Source organism: Ursus maritimus, unplaced genomic scaffold (genome assembly GCF_017311325.1).
Source record: "Ursus maritimus isolate PB19 unplaced genomic scaffold, ASM1731132v1 scaffold_5, whole genome shotgun sequence".
Classification (NCBI taxonomy): Eukaryota; Metazoa; Chordata; class Mammalia; order Carnivora; family Ursidae; genus Ursus; species Ursus maritimus.
Window position 1 is genome coordinate 21,076,716 of NW_024426663.1, and position 15,064 is coordinate 21,091,779.

Here is a 15,064-nt window from a genome sequence, read left to right on the forward strand (position 1 = left end):
ACTGACATCTGTTATTGTGTGGGCTAGCTTTTTTACTTCAGTAGAATTTCCAGTTTCTCTTTTTCTACAGTCAGAGTACTACAGACTTAAATTGAGCAAGATAACTTTGTGATAGAGTGCTGACTATTTGCTGGGGGTGATAATTGTAAACTAATGGCATTTGCTTGTTTATTAGTCTTATTTGTTTTTACATTAAAGAAGTAATTTGTTCACATATTTAACTGGTATATATTTAATCTGAGTTATGGTGGATATAAGAAGACATTTAAAATACCTGGTAAATGACTTCAGAAGTTATATGCTGAAGTTCTATATGTGTATTCTGGTTATATGTATCCTAAAGCAGATATTCATGATAGTAAATATGAAAATATGCAGAAGTCTTTTATTAAAAAACTTAAGGGGTTATCATCTAGCTTTTCATTATCTGGTTTTGTCTTATCTTAGAAGCAAATTGGGTGTTTTATTTATGGAATGTAGCATACAAATATTACAGTCTGTGAAGAAATACATTAAAAAGTTGAAATCAATTTCTAGTACAGTGATTTGTAGGTAGTATCTCCAAACTAATGTGTAGATTGTATTCTGAAATGCTTAGAAATAAAGTAACACTTTTTTAGAGAAATAATGGTATAAATGGCATCTCCCTGGCAGTATTAGCCCATGAAAGTTCATTTTGCCTATAACATAGCATACAAGACCATAGTTCTCCAAAGAAAATAGCACTACTACTAATAAGTAATTAGGAAAACAGATTAGAGAAAGTATTTATCTTGCATCATGGTATTTAAGAAAAAGAAGAGAGATTTATGTGAAAAGGAGATTAGCTGGAGTGGAAATCACTGAGATGAGAACAGTGAAAGGCAGGAAGGGGATGATACTGAAAAATGAGCTGAGTAAAGGGTGTTAATAAAATACTTTCCATCACACACTGTTCTGGGGGCCTGGTTGCTCTGGAATAAGTGGGTAAAGATGAGCTATTCCTGTACTACTTTATTTTTTTTTTAATTTTAAAGGGGAAACTATCTGCTAAACAAGCCTTGAGAAAACAAAGCCATAGCCTTTATAAAGCCCAGGTGGTCCTTTAAATTTATAACCATGGGTGGTAAATAATTTATATTTTTGTTATTACCAATAATAAAAACAGATCTTTAGACTAAAACTTTTTCTACATTGAGTGGTTTTTTTTTTACTTTGAGTATATTGTCCCAAACAGTGTTGTTTTTTATATAATTCCTTCAAAAATCTATTTACCCTTGAAGCATAGAATTAATACTCTTTCAGCTTATCTAAACTGCCATGTAAAATCATTTCTATGGCAAAATTCATTCACCGATTGTTTGAGTACCTACTGTGTGCCAGGCATTTTTCTTGGCACTCTTAACTACAGCAATGAACAAGAGACGAGAATCCTTGATATAATGGACTTTACAGTCAGTAGAGATTTATTTCAAGTTCCATTGGAAAAATGCCGAAAAGTCATCTATCTTAATTATTACCTTTAAGTTGTCTTGCTTTAGGATAGGTGACCTTCACTAGAGCAGCTGGGATGCTACATTTATATCCAGTATGCTAGGTAGTATCCAAAAAAAAAAAAAAATAGAGAATGGGTAATAAGTTTATTAACTATTTTTAAATAGGGCAAAAAAGGACAGCTTTTTAAGCAGCAAGGATGAGAGTTCTTATACTTTCCCAGCTTTTCGTGAAGAAGGATTCTTCTCATCATGAGAATGTTTGAACTGTTGACATCTTTCATGGCAGCTCTATTTTTAGAAGGTTTTTTTGTGTTACTGCTAAACTACCACATAACTTAGGTGCTATATACAGTTTAGAAGAGGCAGTATAATGAGTTAAGTGAACATTCTGGATCCTGACCGCCTAGATTTAAATCCTTACTTCCTCTAATTAAGCTGTGTGCTCTTGGACAAGTTACTTTTCTGTGCCACAGTTTTTTTTTTTAATCTGTAAAGTAGTGATAGTAGTTGGCTAATGTGAGGATGAAATGAGTTAATTGGTAATGCCTAGCACTTGGAAGTACTAAGTGACAGCTGTTATTTTATGTTCCATGCTTGACATATAGTTGATGTGAAAGTTGCTTTTCTAGATTTTTTTTGCCAGGCACCTTATTATTTTGTTTGGCAGGTTTATGCTTTCAAGAACAGTTTGATATAATGGATATCTGAGTTCTAGCTTTGCATCAGCCACTGGTTTGATATTGATTTGATCACTTAGTTGGAGGAGTGGGTGAGTTCAAATAAAATAATCTAATATTTTTACATAAATTTTTTTTTAATTAAGTGAGCATGTTGAACCTTTGGCTGTTTTTGAGTACTCAGCTAGAACTTACTTCCTGTAGTTTTTTGTTTAATGGTAATCTTTGAAATGATGATACCAGCTTACCAGTGGCTATTAGTAATTCTCAAATTTTGAATTACTGGATGATTTCTGTGATGTGTGTTTAATTCTAAATATAATTTACTTGAAGAACATGCCAAAGAAAAGATATTTCCCAAAAATAATGTCTACCTTAGCTTTTCATGTCATTGAGAACCTATTTCATAAAATTATTTTAATAACCTCCTAGTAAAATTTGAGTCAGATAAAATAGAAATACATTCTTTCCCTAGTTACAGCTTAACATGTATATGTGCACTTTACATTAATTTAAAAATGTTATAAACTTCACTAAAATTTGCTTTGTTTTTATGTCCTATTTCCTGGAAGACTAACCAGATTTTCATTAGTTTTTCACTTCTTTCCAAAGGGCACCTTGTAGGTAAGCATGTTGTAGAGTCAAAATAAATGTTGTAGTCAGATTTTATTGGAGTTTAAGTCCTGTAAAGATGGTTCTGTTTAACTCCCACAAAGTTACTTGTGGTTTTTCCTGAACTTTTTCTTCTGCAGCAAAGTTCTGTTTTCATTAACTACACACTATTTTAAAGTAGAAGATGGTGGTGAAAGATCAGTCTGTGTTACCTTTGGATTTTTTTTCTTTGTGAAAGCAATGGCAGTCTTGATTGTAACAGAAAACTATCTGGAATTTGGACTCGAAACAGGTAATCATTTCATACAAGTTTAAAAATCAATTTTGCTTTATCAAGTGTTAATACTTTTTACTTCATTATTTAATAATGTTTTGTATTTGATGTGTTTTTAAAATTAGGTTTGAGATGTATATTCTGTAATGTTCTAAATAACCTTTATTATTCTTAATCTTCCTTTTTTTTTGTTTCAGCTAAATTTTTTGTTAGCTTTTTCCAAAAATGCTGCCCCCCTCATTTTTTCCTTAAAGTTAAGTTTCTGCAATGCTGAAGTTTACTCACATAGATAAAGATGCAAATTTTATGCACACTTATGGGATGTACAAATATCAAAGGACTGTTTTCAAAGACTGTTCCTGCTAATAACCAAATTTTATTGCATTATGGCATACTAATTAGCACATGAAAGAGCCTAAGCTAGTCACTTCAAGATTTAAGATGTTCTGTTTCCTAACATTTTATTTCCAAAGAAAGATTCTGTATTAAGAATAATTTTTTTTCCCCCTGCAGGGTTTACAAATTTTTCAGATAGTGCGATGCAGTTTCTTGAAAAGCAAGGTTTAGAATCTCAGTAAGTTTCTAAAATATTAAGTATCACTTATGTTTAAATTTTTTCATTTTTTGTGTAAAAGCATTTACTGTAAGTGGTTTTGTGTTTAGGACTTTTAGAAATATTTCATAATTTTTACATTATGTATAATAAAGTTAGTATGTTTGATAGAATTCTTATTTGGTTTGCTCTTATTTGATTTAATTCCTCTGCCACCAGAGGTTAAATAACTTTATATCTGAGTCGTATGTCAGATCCTATGCTGAGTATGCAGGTTGGGTTGTTACCAGTGTGGCTAGAGATGCCTGACGTTCACCAAAATCCATTGTAGGTAGTTGAGTAAGAGCAGTCTTTTTGTAAAAGTTTACTTAGTTTTTGTTACTGTATTATTGTAGTTTGTAAAGTGATTGATTAGAAGAAAGAAAATTCCTAGAAAGTTACTTATTATCTTTTTTTTTTTTTTTAATTTTATTTAGGGGTCCTGTTTCAAAACTTACTTTCAAATTTTTCCTGGCTATTTTCTGTTCACTCATTGGGGCTTTTTTGACATTTCCTGGATTACGACTGGCTCAAATGCATCTGGATGCCCTGAATTTGGCAACAGAAAAAATTACACAGTAAGCGGAAAATGTACATAAGCACATGCAGATAAATATATGTTTTCCATCTTAATGAAGGTATATTATTGTAATGAATCATAAATTATTGTATTGAAAATTAATAACCATTTGATGTCACACTACTTCTTCTATAAGCAGGTTTCTTTTATTCACTTCTAAATTTTAAGTCCTGGGATTAAAAACATACATCAATTACTAAATTTCTTTTTTACTTATTAAAAAAAGGAAATGTCAGTATTTATGTTAGTTCTTTTTAACTCAGAAGTTAATGTTTATGATACTGTAATCACTACAACTGAACTAAGGATCTGTGGTAATTCTCTTCAATTAGAACATTTCATTAAAATATTTAAATTTTATGTAAATAATTTTAATTAAATAATTTAATTTTTTATTTAAAAGTGTTTTAAAAGTTAGCTCTGTATACATAAGAAATGTATGTTTTTCCTGAATTACTGAGCGGTTTATGAGACTCTTGTTAAAATAATTTTTTATTTGGGGATTGCTGATACTGTACAGTACTAAATATCATATATTACTTTTAACTGCCAGATTCTACTTTAGTTCTCAAATGGAGAAATCATATTTGAATCTCTACATATAATTCAAAGCCCATTTACTATATTCTTCGTGGTTGTTATAGATGTTTTTTGTTGATGTTAGACACCTTGGCAGAATGACAGGTTTATATCTTTCAATTCATATCTAGACCCAAATTTCCATCTTGTCTTTATGTTTTGCAGTAGAAGCCCAAGTTGAGAATATTCCACTTTGATATATGTATATATAATCTTTGAGTTTCTCTGAGTGGTCATTTTTCTTAACATTTCTGCTCTTAAAACCCTGTATTTAATGATGCTGATTCTGTTAGTCTTTTCACATTCTTACCTCTTACCTATGTCATTTTCCTTTAATTCTGGATCTTTTTTGTTTTTTCCTTAATCTCCATTTTTCTACATATTGTGTGTGTGTGTGCGTGCGCACACGCGTGTTTACCTATTCTCACCTCCCAGTACCCACTTCTTCATTCCTCTTTTTTCCCCTCCTTTTACTCAGCATGCTCTTGGCTACATCCTGCCTTTCTCTCAACATCCATCCATCTCTCTAATGGCTTCTTTTAAAACAAAACCGGGTTCTCCCCCTCCTCTCCACACACACACTTCAGTCCACTAACCCCAGTGTTAGGATTTAAATAAGCTGAAAGGGTGGGTGGAGGGGAGCCCTTTACCAGCTACTGAAACCGCTGTGGGCTGCTCCTTGATACTGGAGTGTTCCCTAGCAACACTGCATACCTAATACTGCTGCTTTCTTCCCCGGCACCCGGTGGTTTACCCTGGCTGGGGGATGAACGAATCACTTTATAAAAATATTTAAAGCATTGAGTGGTGGTTTAGGATTGGGAGGGGGCACATCTTAGTTCCCGTTTCAGTAAAATGTAGCTTCTTTTTAAGATTTTTTCCCCCTTTGGGGTTTGGAGCTTTATTTTCAGTTCACTGCAAGCCCCCGATTGTGTTGCAGCACTCTGCCATGATACAGAAGTGTGGGCAACCTTGTTCTGGTGTGAGAGTAGCATGACTGGCACAAAGAGCAGTGTTCTCCTCGGCCCTGTGGCCGGGCACTAGTACTTGTTATAGTGCCAGAGCTTAGAACCAAGTTCCACCTTTCCCTGTCAGGTGTTCTGGCGCAGCCCTGTTTTCCTCACATAGATCACTGTCATTTTCACTGTAGTGAAGATTTTGAAATGTGTGTGTGTGTGTGTGTGTGTGTGTGTGTATTTAAAACTGTCCAGTTTAGCCCTTCACTGTGGTTGATCCTGAAAACAGGACATGGTAATAAAATAGAAGAAATTGCATTTTTTTTTCTGACATAAGAACAGTCTTACAGTCATCTGTCTTTGTAGGATACAAACTTGGGACAATAATTAACAATGAAATTATAACTCAGACCTATAACCTTTTGGTGTATTAGGTATATTGCCTTTCTGAAGTAATGTAAATTTTCTTGGTACGTATAGGATAGGGAAATTAACTTCATAATACTACATGAAAAAATAAAAATATATGAATCATTTATGATTTTAAGTGTTATTAAAACATTACACATGATCCTTGCATATTGGAAGTTTCCTTAGTTATAAGTTGTGGAAGGTTCCATGTGCCATATGCCTTCTAGTATTATGGACCTTGCTAATCACTGACTTTTACTTGTAAGTAATGAGGAGGCACTTTGTTTTAGCTTGCACTGAGAAAGTGTCAAAAGATGATGCCTCTGTACTGAAAATCCATTGAATTCATTGTGTAAAGTTAGTCATTTAAGTACCTGTGTATTAAATCAGGGATATAGTAGGGGATTGTTAAAGAACACTAGGGTAGAACTGAACAGATTAGATTTTAGTGCTACATCTGCCTTTAACCTGTAATATTGCCATGAGCAAGTCATTTAACTTTCCTGAATCTAAATGTTCTCATTTGAAAAGTTCAGATAATGAGGTAGTTTTGCAGGGCCTCAAATCAGTGTCAAGTGATAATGATAAATAGAAAATAGTGATGACAGTAGTACCTTAATACAGAATACTGAAAATAAGTTTCTGTCTTCATTTTGTAAGTTCCAAGTTTTTGTAGTTATTAGTGTATTTTGTTCCTGGGTTTTTATATTTATTTCTTACATACTTTCAGAACATTACTTCATATCAACTTCTTGGCTCCTTTATTTATGGTTCTGCTCTGGGTAAAACCAATCACCAAAGACTACATTATGAACCCACCATTGGGTAAAGAAAGTGTCCCTTTGTAAGTATGGGTATTTGAGGGCTAATTTTTATTTCCTTATAGAATCAAAATTGTTTTCCAAAATGGAATATACTGTATTTAAGTTTTTTAATGATAGTATTAGGATACTGCATTTTTAAAACAATAGAAATGCTAAAAGATGTGTTCTAAAACTGAAGTTACAAATCATCATTTAACTTTTTTATGATCTTCATTAGTGAATGTGAATGATTGTTAATCCACATTAACAGTTATCTTGTATACTTGTAAGTTTTTCTGGACTTAATGTCCAGTTGTATCTGACATTTTTGTGTTTGGGGCTTATTTTTAAGATATTTGCTTCAGTTCTTTTTTTCTTAACTGTGAAAATTACAGAGGATAGGTGCACCTGGGTGGCTCAGTAGTTAAGCGTCTGCGTTTGGCTCGGGGCATGATCCCAGAGTCCTGGGATCAAGCCCCACGCACATCGGGATCCCTGCTCCACTGGGAGCCTGCTTCTTCCTCTCCCACTCCCCCTGCTTGTGTTCCCTCTCTCGCTGGCTGTCTCCCTCTCTGTCAAATAAGTAAAATCTTAAAAAAAGAAAAAAAAGAAAATTACAAAGGATAAAATAAGTGGTATAAATGGAAACTCATATTCAGCCCCTATGAGAGTTGTTAATGTTTTCCATATTTGCTTCACACTTTTTTTGTTTTGTTTTTTTGATGAAGTGATTTTTCAAGTGAAGTAGAGGTCTAACATTTTTACACCTAACATGAGTATGTACCTCTAAGAAATAAGGACATTTTCCATAATAGTATCATCATACCTATCAAATTAAAAATAATGCCTTAACATTATTATCTAATATTAGGTCATATTTCCCCTTTTAACAGAAGATGGTAAGGAAACACAAAGAATTTATTAAAAGGTACTAATAACTGTACTTGATGTATTAACTCGTTAGCCTTTTGGAACTATGTTACAATAATGGAAAGATTCAGACAAACCTGGTTCAAGCACCAGTTCCGATCACTGAAACTGTCACTTGAGGCAGGTTATTTAACTTCACTGAGCCTCTGTTTCCCCATCTGGAAAATGAAGATAATAGTATCTACCTCACAAAGTTATCATTGGAATTAAATGAATGCATGTAATGTAGCCAGCTGGAAGTAAATGCTTAATCAGTGTTTCTTTCACTGCTCTGCCTCATCAAAATTAAAGTAGAAAACCTTGACAAGTCATTGACTCCACAGTATACATTTTATATTACGTATTTCTTTTAGATCCTGGTACACATTTGTTTTGGAGTATATAATCAGTGATGACCAGGACTTTTTTTTTTTTTAAGAGTTAGTCTTATTAAACTAGGGAAGTATTCCTTGAGGTCGTAATGTTTTTTTCCCCCACACAAGTAAGTCTTAATGGTAATTTTAACTTGACAGATTCACAACGTTTTTCAAAGTAATTTCACACATTTCAGCCGTCCAATATTAAGTGCCTGATGTGTGCTAGAGTTTAGAATAGACGTGGAGCATGGTCTAGGTGTTACTTTCAAATTACTCACAGTGTTACCTTTTATTAAAGGAGAAACCATGGTCTTTTAAAAACGTTAAATCACAAAGGACATCAGAAATTACCTCTTCTTTCTAAAATCCATTAAGGAGCCCTCTCCAGTCAACAGAAAAAAATGTCATAAGGGTACATCTTCTACCTGAAATCCTCATCTTAGTCTTAAGGAATTGCTCACAACTGAGCCAGCTTGAGCACATAGGTTAAATGACTTGTTGGAGAGGAGTCTGAGCCATCCGATTTCTTCATAATGTATCAGAATTTCTGGTTTTCCTATGATCCCAGTCAGGAAGTCGTCCGGGTGAGAGATCCTGTTCAAATATCTATATAAATCAGACAAAACTCTAGGCATGGGTTGTTGCCTTGCTAGTTCCCTAGGCAGTCTCCTGTAGTTTCCCTCTTTCTCTCATTTCTCTAGTTTAAGAGCACCCAGCTTCTCTCTTCATTTCACAACCAGTTTTTTTTCCATGGAGGAGGGCAGGTAGTGAGGAGGATCCCAGGTACTCCCGCATTTTCTAGGTGTCTGTTAATACTGTACTTTCATGATACATTTATCTGTCTAGGTCTGTTATACAAGTCAAATTATTCTATAGATAAGTCTGTAGTATAGTGGGATACTTGTGTTTTATATCTCCAACTGTAATTAAGTATAGCTACCTTGTATTTTATATGGTGAACACTGACGCACGTAACCAGCATGCTAACGTATTTTGGTCTTTGAGAGCACCGTGTCAACTTTTTGATCTGTAGAATGACAGAGGCTACATTCGATACTCTGCGACTCTGGTTAATAATCCTGCTGTGTGCTTTGCGGTTGGCCATGATGCGCAGTCACCTGCAAGCTTACTTAAACTTAGCCCAGAAATGTGTGGATCAGATGAAGAAAGAAGCAGGGCGAATAAGTACAGTTGAGCTACAGAAAATGGTAAGTTTCGTACTGTAGTCACAATGAAGATAGTAAGCACCGTATTGTAAGAAAACAAAGCATTTAATTTCCCTTAATAGTAATTTTATCCCACAATACTCTTGCCATTAAATAAATGGCATAATCTTAAACTGACAGATACGGAAGAGACCTTGATCTGATTTTGGTGCTAAGTGAAGAAAGAATCTCAGGTCCTCTTCCAGAAGTATCATACAGTTTGGATTGCAATGCTGTGGTATATCTACTATTGCTATATGGGACCCCCAATTGATTTGGAAGACATTACAATATATTATTGTCTATCCTTTAAGACTTAAGGGGTAGGAAATACTAGTTTTAGTGACTAAATTAATTCCACATAACAGTATTCCAAGTATTTGAACATGAAATGTAAATATTTAACTTAATGGAAATTCCAAGAAGGAAAGGGCTAGGAATCCATCCACCATTATAGTTAACTGGATCTGTATAACCGGATCATGTCTTTTTTTAGAAATTTTGTGTTGAGTGCTCTGTTTTTCACTTCTTTCATAGTCAGAGGTGTTCATCAAGATTCAGACACTTTTTTTGTTTACCTTACATATTTTCGTTCTCTCTATAATTTTACCTCAAATTTTAGTTGTATATGTTCATATAGAATGGGGGCTTGATGTTTTCATTTATGAGGGTTTTATGTTATTTTTATTTAGCTTGATGTTTTTGGTGTCCGTCTAGAGATTCTAGCATTTTGTTTTATGTTTGAAATGTAAGTGAATATACCATTTAAATTTAAGGGATTATTTTCTCCAATTTATATTAACCACTTAAGAACTATTTTCAAGGAGTTTAATATTTCCACATTTAAAACTTATCTTCAGAGGCCTGAGTGGCTCAGTCAGTTAAGCGTCTGCCTTTGGCTCTGGTCATGATCCCAGGGTGCTGGGATCGAGCCCCACGTCAGGCTCTCTGCTCAGTGGGGAGCCTGCTTCTCCCTGTCCCTCTGTTGGTCCCCCTGCTTGTGCTCGCTCATGCTCTCTGTCAAATAAATAAAGTCTTTAAAAAAATAAATAAAATTTACCTTCAAACTGAGCCTTCCTGAAGTCAGTTTGGGGGCATTTATAATGAAGTACAGACTTAATAGCATTTAGCTTCCTTCCCATGATGGGATTACTTATCTCTTAAGCGATTCATTTTGACAATTATGTGAAAGTTTAATTTACTCATAACATGTCAGCAGTATTAGACACTTAAGAATGTTGTTGGTTGCAGGTGGCTCGAGTCTTTTATTACCTGTGTGTCATTGCCCTGCAGTATGTGGCGCCTCTGGTAATGCTGCTTCACACAACTCTGCTTTTGAAAACACTAGGTAGGCTTGCCCTGGCAACTGGGAAATGTGTTGTTTAACTTTCTACCTATAATGAATAATGCTTTTTGTTACCTACAAAGAAATATGTTTCTTAAAATTGTTTTCTTTGAAAGTTTTAAGAAGAAACATGGGAAACTTTTAAAAGTTGATTCATCATCTTCAGGTCCATATAGTTTTATAATATTATGCTTTACGTATAAGAATTGTTTGCTTAAGATTAATTCCCAGGGGGCGCCTGGGTGGCACAGCGGTTAAGCGTCTGCCTTCAGCTCAGGGCGGGATCCCAGCATTATGGGATCGAGCCCCACATCAGGCTCCTCCGCTATGAGCCTGCTTCTTCCTCTCCCACTCCCCCTGCTTGTGTTCCCTCTCTCGCTGGCTGTCTCTATCTCTGTCGAATAAATGAATAAAATCTTTAAAAAAAAAAAAAAAGATTAATTCCCAGATTTACTGAGAAGCTTGAATGAGCACTCTTGGTCTTAGTTATTTTGTGTTGTACGAGGATGATGGAAGATTTTGTTAGTGCCTAACATTTCAGTTATTATAAGGTAGTTGTATACTTAAATGAGTCCAGGATCCTTTAGTCAGTTCTTCTTTAGATATTAACAGGATAAGGATTTCTCAGCAGAAGAACAAAGTTCTCCTATAAGTCTGTTTACTGAACTTTCAAGTTTCTGTGTGGTGTTATTCGAGAACTATCTGTTATTGTATTGATTATTTCTCTTTGCTTAGATCAGTCAGCTAGTGAGTGTGGGGGTTTAAGAAGCCCAAAGGAACTAAAAGTAAAAGTATTATTTGGGTGGGCTTCATAGGTACTATAGAGCTGGTGATAGATGTAAATGGCCTTTAGGAATCTATGGAACATAAAGAAGTAGCTCAGTTATAAATTATGTGACTCATATCCTATCCAACATAGGAAAATATACGATGAAAAACTTTCTGGAAGCTATTAATAGTCTCTCACATTGAAATCATAGATAGTTTCTGAGAAAGAAATTTATTCTGATATTCTAGAGGTAGAAAAGATTTCTGAGAAGTTACTGAGTTTGTCCCTGTCACTCCAGTAGAGGTAGTTGATTATTTTACAAGGAAAAAAATTGTTTTTATTATTTTACCAGATTTTAGTGCACTTAATTAAAAGTAAATTAGATTTTTATGTGTACTTTTACTGGTAAGACCAGCTTGTAGTCTAATCAGGTTAAATGAATTTTTTACCAGATATGTAGAAAGGTTATTTTATTTTTAACATGAAATAATTTGTTATGCTACTAAACTTCTTGTTCTTAGTTTCAAGTATAAATTAAATAAATTGTTTTCAGTTAGAGGGCTTGGAATTAGTCTTCAGGTTTACTTGTGTCTTGAATTTTCTAGGTAATCATTCCTGGGGGATTTATCCAGAATCTATCTCTACCTTGCCAGTGGATAATAGTCTACCCTCCAACTCTGTTTACTCTGAATTACCATCTGCTGATGGGAAGATGAAGGTAACTGTTACACAAATAACAGTGGCACTGAGCAGCTTAAAAAATATTTTCACTCCTCTGCTTTTTCGAGGACTTCTGTCTTTTCTGACCTGGTGGATTGCTGCTTGTCTCTTTTCTACAAGCCTTTTTGGGCTTTTCTATCACCAGTATCTGACTGTGGCATGAATCTCAGTTAACAAAAAAAGGATATCCGAGTCACACTTTGAATTGAAATATTTGTGCCCTTGAAGGGCTGTTGGAAACCAGAAGAAAGTAAATACAAAAGAAAAAAACATATCAGAATATCTTGTTTTAGATGCTTCCTCTGTATTCTCAGGGTGAATCAATGGTATAATATTTAAAATTACAGAGTAGATTATTAACTGCTATACTGTGGCATTGGAATTTTAACTCCTTGTATTAACTGATGTGAGAGGGCTATCTACAGGGTAATACTTTTGATTACCTTGGTTTACAGAAACCTCCAACAGTCTTTGAAACTTCTGACTACAGTTATTGATTGATTGCTCTTAATGGTATAAAGGTACTGTTAATATCCATAGTGGCTGCCTGCAGAACAATCTTCAAACTGAGCCATGTTTAGTGGAGGGAAAGGAGCTAGAGTCACTTCTGTTGGTAATACATTAGTCACTCTTCAAACAACAACAGCAAAATCCAACAGAAAGGAAGAAATAGCTGCTGTATATTACAGTAAAGAAAGCTGCATAGTAATTTTAAATTTAATGGAGATGTATATGCTTAATATCTACAAGTACTGCTGCTTGAGAGTAGCAAGAACATTGTTTTAAAATGTATTCTATCCAACTTGAGGGATCTTTTAAAATGATTGGCTATGTGAACACTTGCAATCTTGCTAATAGGCTTGGAACTCCCATATTTTATTTTATTCTGTGATACAGTTCTTTTAATAGTCTAAAGATATTTATCAATATTGATCAGACTTTTAAAAAATTCCTTTAATCCTGCTGACTACCTGTATATATTGTATATATATTATATATTAAATATATAATATATTGAGATTATAAAAGGTGAAAATATTGGATACTTATAATATTTTAAGTTGCTGAATGTATATTAAATGTGATTGAATGGGATGTGTTTGTATCTAGAAATTTTCTTTTTGGAATGAGATTAAAATACATTTTGAAAGTTCATCAGATGAAGCAATTCATTTGTGTTGCCTGTGTGTGAGACTGCTTAAAATTAAAAATACTTGGATGATTTCTCCCAAATTAAAATTTTTTCTGTCATTTTCAAACATCAGAACCTTTCCCACTAACCCAATCTATAGGAATAATTAAACCCATGTTAAATAGGATTTGTTTTAAGTTTATAGTGTTTAGAATAAGAAATGTTAATGTTTTCTTTTACAGAATGAAATTGAGGTAATTTGAATGAAAAATTCTTAGGAAATGAAAAAATGTAATTTTGGGGGGCTTTGTTTATGTAAAACACAAAATTAAGAGTTTCAGTTTTAAAGGGAATGAATATAAGAGATAAATAAGGTTTGTTTTCTTTTTTAAACAATTAGTAGAATTTATAGAAAAACGTTCTTCCATAGAATGTTCTTGAGAAGCTGTATATTAGTGCTATTGTTTCAGTGCTATTGTCACTATTGAAAGCATTTTTGAATGTCTTTTAGAATTACTTTCAAGGCTTGTGGTTCACATTCATTTGAATAATCGCAGTACAGACAAGTTCCTGTCTTTTGGTATAGATTAAATATTTTGGAATTAGCTGACATATTTAAATATGAGTGAGTAATAAGTGCTTAAGTTGGATAAAACTCTTTGGTTGATATGAATCGTTAATATAACCTAATGATAGTTCATGTATATTTCCAAAAGAAACATTCTAAATACATCTTGAGATAACAGCATCCACTAAAATAAGTATCTTTTAACAAGATTATAGCAGAGTATGACATTTTGTATGTGAAAGTTCTCACATGTTGGACTTGAAAAGAACTTTACCTCATACTTAAAACCATTTTTATTAAAGAGCTACATTTTAAAAACTATAATTTATTATTTTGAGTTTCAAAGATTGTACTGTGGAGTAATCCGGGGAGGTGGGGGGGAAGAGCTGGAAAAGGCTTAGAATTTATTATTGGGGGGCGCCTGGGTGGCACAGCGGTTAAGCGTCTGCCTTCGGCTCAGGGCGTGATTCCGGCGTTATGGGATCGAGCCCCACATCAGGCTCCTCTGCTATGAGCCTGCTTCTTCCTCTCCCACTCCCCCTGCTTGTGTTCCCTCTCTAGCTGGCTGTCTCTATCTCTGTCAAATAAATAAATAAAATCTTTAAAAAAAAAAATTTATTATTGGATGAAATAACATGAATTTCTAAAATACAACTGATTCACTCTTCTTAGACTTGAATTCTCCATAAGTATACTGTGTACTTACGCAAACTGCACATTAATTTAAGTAATGGATTTGGTTTAGTTTTTTTTTTTTTAGCCTTTCCAAACAGATTTGAAGAGAGTGATGGTTATAACTACTGGTTTATTTAAGCACCTTGTCTCTGTACACAGATTCTGTTCCTGACTGTAAAGGGTTTATACTTTAAGTAATTTTTAATTGAGATATAATTGACATACAACATAGTATTTGTTTTAGGTGTACAATATAATTTATATGTGTGTGTATGATTCCAAAATGATTCCAAATAATATTTTAATATTCTTAATGAGGCCAGTAGAATTATTTTTTATGTTGGGCTCTAGTCAATATAAATGCTTCATAGGTCAGTTATTTCATATTTCTACTAAATTAACTAG

At 33.7% G+C, this 15,064-nt stretch overlaps 1 protein-coding gene across 5 annotated transcripts in view; it reads left to right on the top strand.

The window, feature by feature from the left end:
- The window catches only part of TMEM161B (transmembrane protein 161B), a 65,861-nt gene extending 52,422 nt beyond the window's left edge, over positions 1 to 13,439 (top strand). For 3 of the 5 annotated variants that reach the window (XM_040622107.1, XM_040622111.1, XM_040622112.1), the window contains 7 exons: positions 2,905 to 3,056; positions 3,552 to 3,612; positions 4,068 to 4,208; positions 6,887 to 7,000; positions 9,279 to 9,453; positions 10,702 to 10,798; positions 12,170 to 13,439. In XM_040622107.1, coding sequence (XP_040478041.1) covers positions 2,905 to 3,056; positions 3,552 to 3,612; positions 4,068 to 4,208; positions 6,887 to 7,000; positions 9,279 to 9,453; positions 10,702 to 10,798; positions 12,170 to 12,447 — 1,018 coding nt within the window. In that variant the 3' untranslated portion in view covers positions 12,448 to 13,439. The remainder of the gene's footprint in view (positions 1 to 2,904; positions 3,057 to 3,551; positions 3,613 to 4,067; positions 4,209 to 6,886; positions 7,001 to 9,278; positions 9,454 to 10,701; positions 10,799 to 12,169) is intronic. The other 2 variants (XM_040622110.1, XM_040622108.1) reach the window with 2 other exon arrangements.
- The last annotated feature ends 1,625 nt before the right edge of the window (positions 13,440 to 15,064 follow it).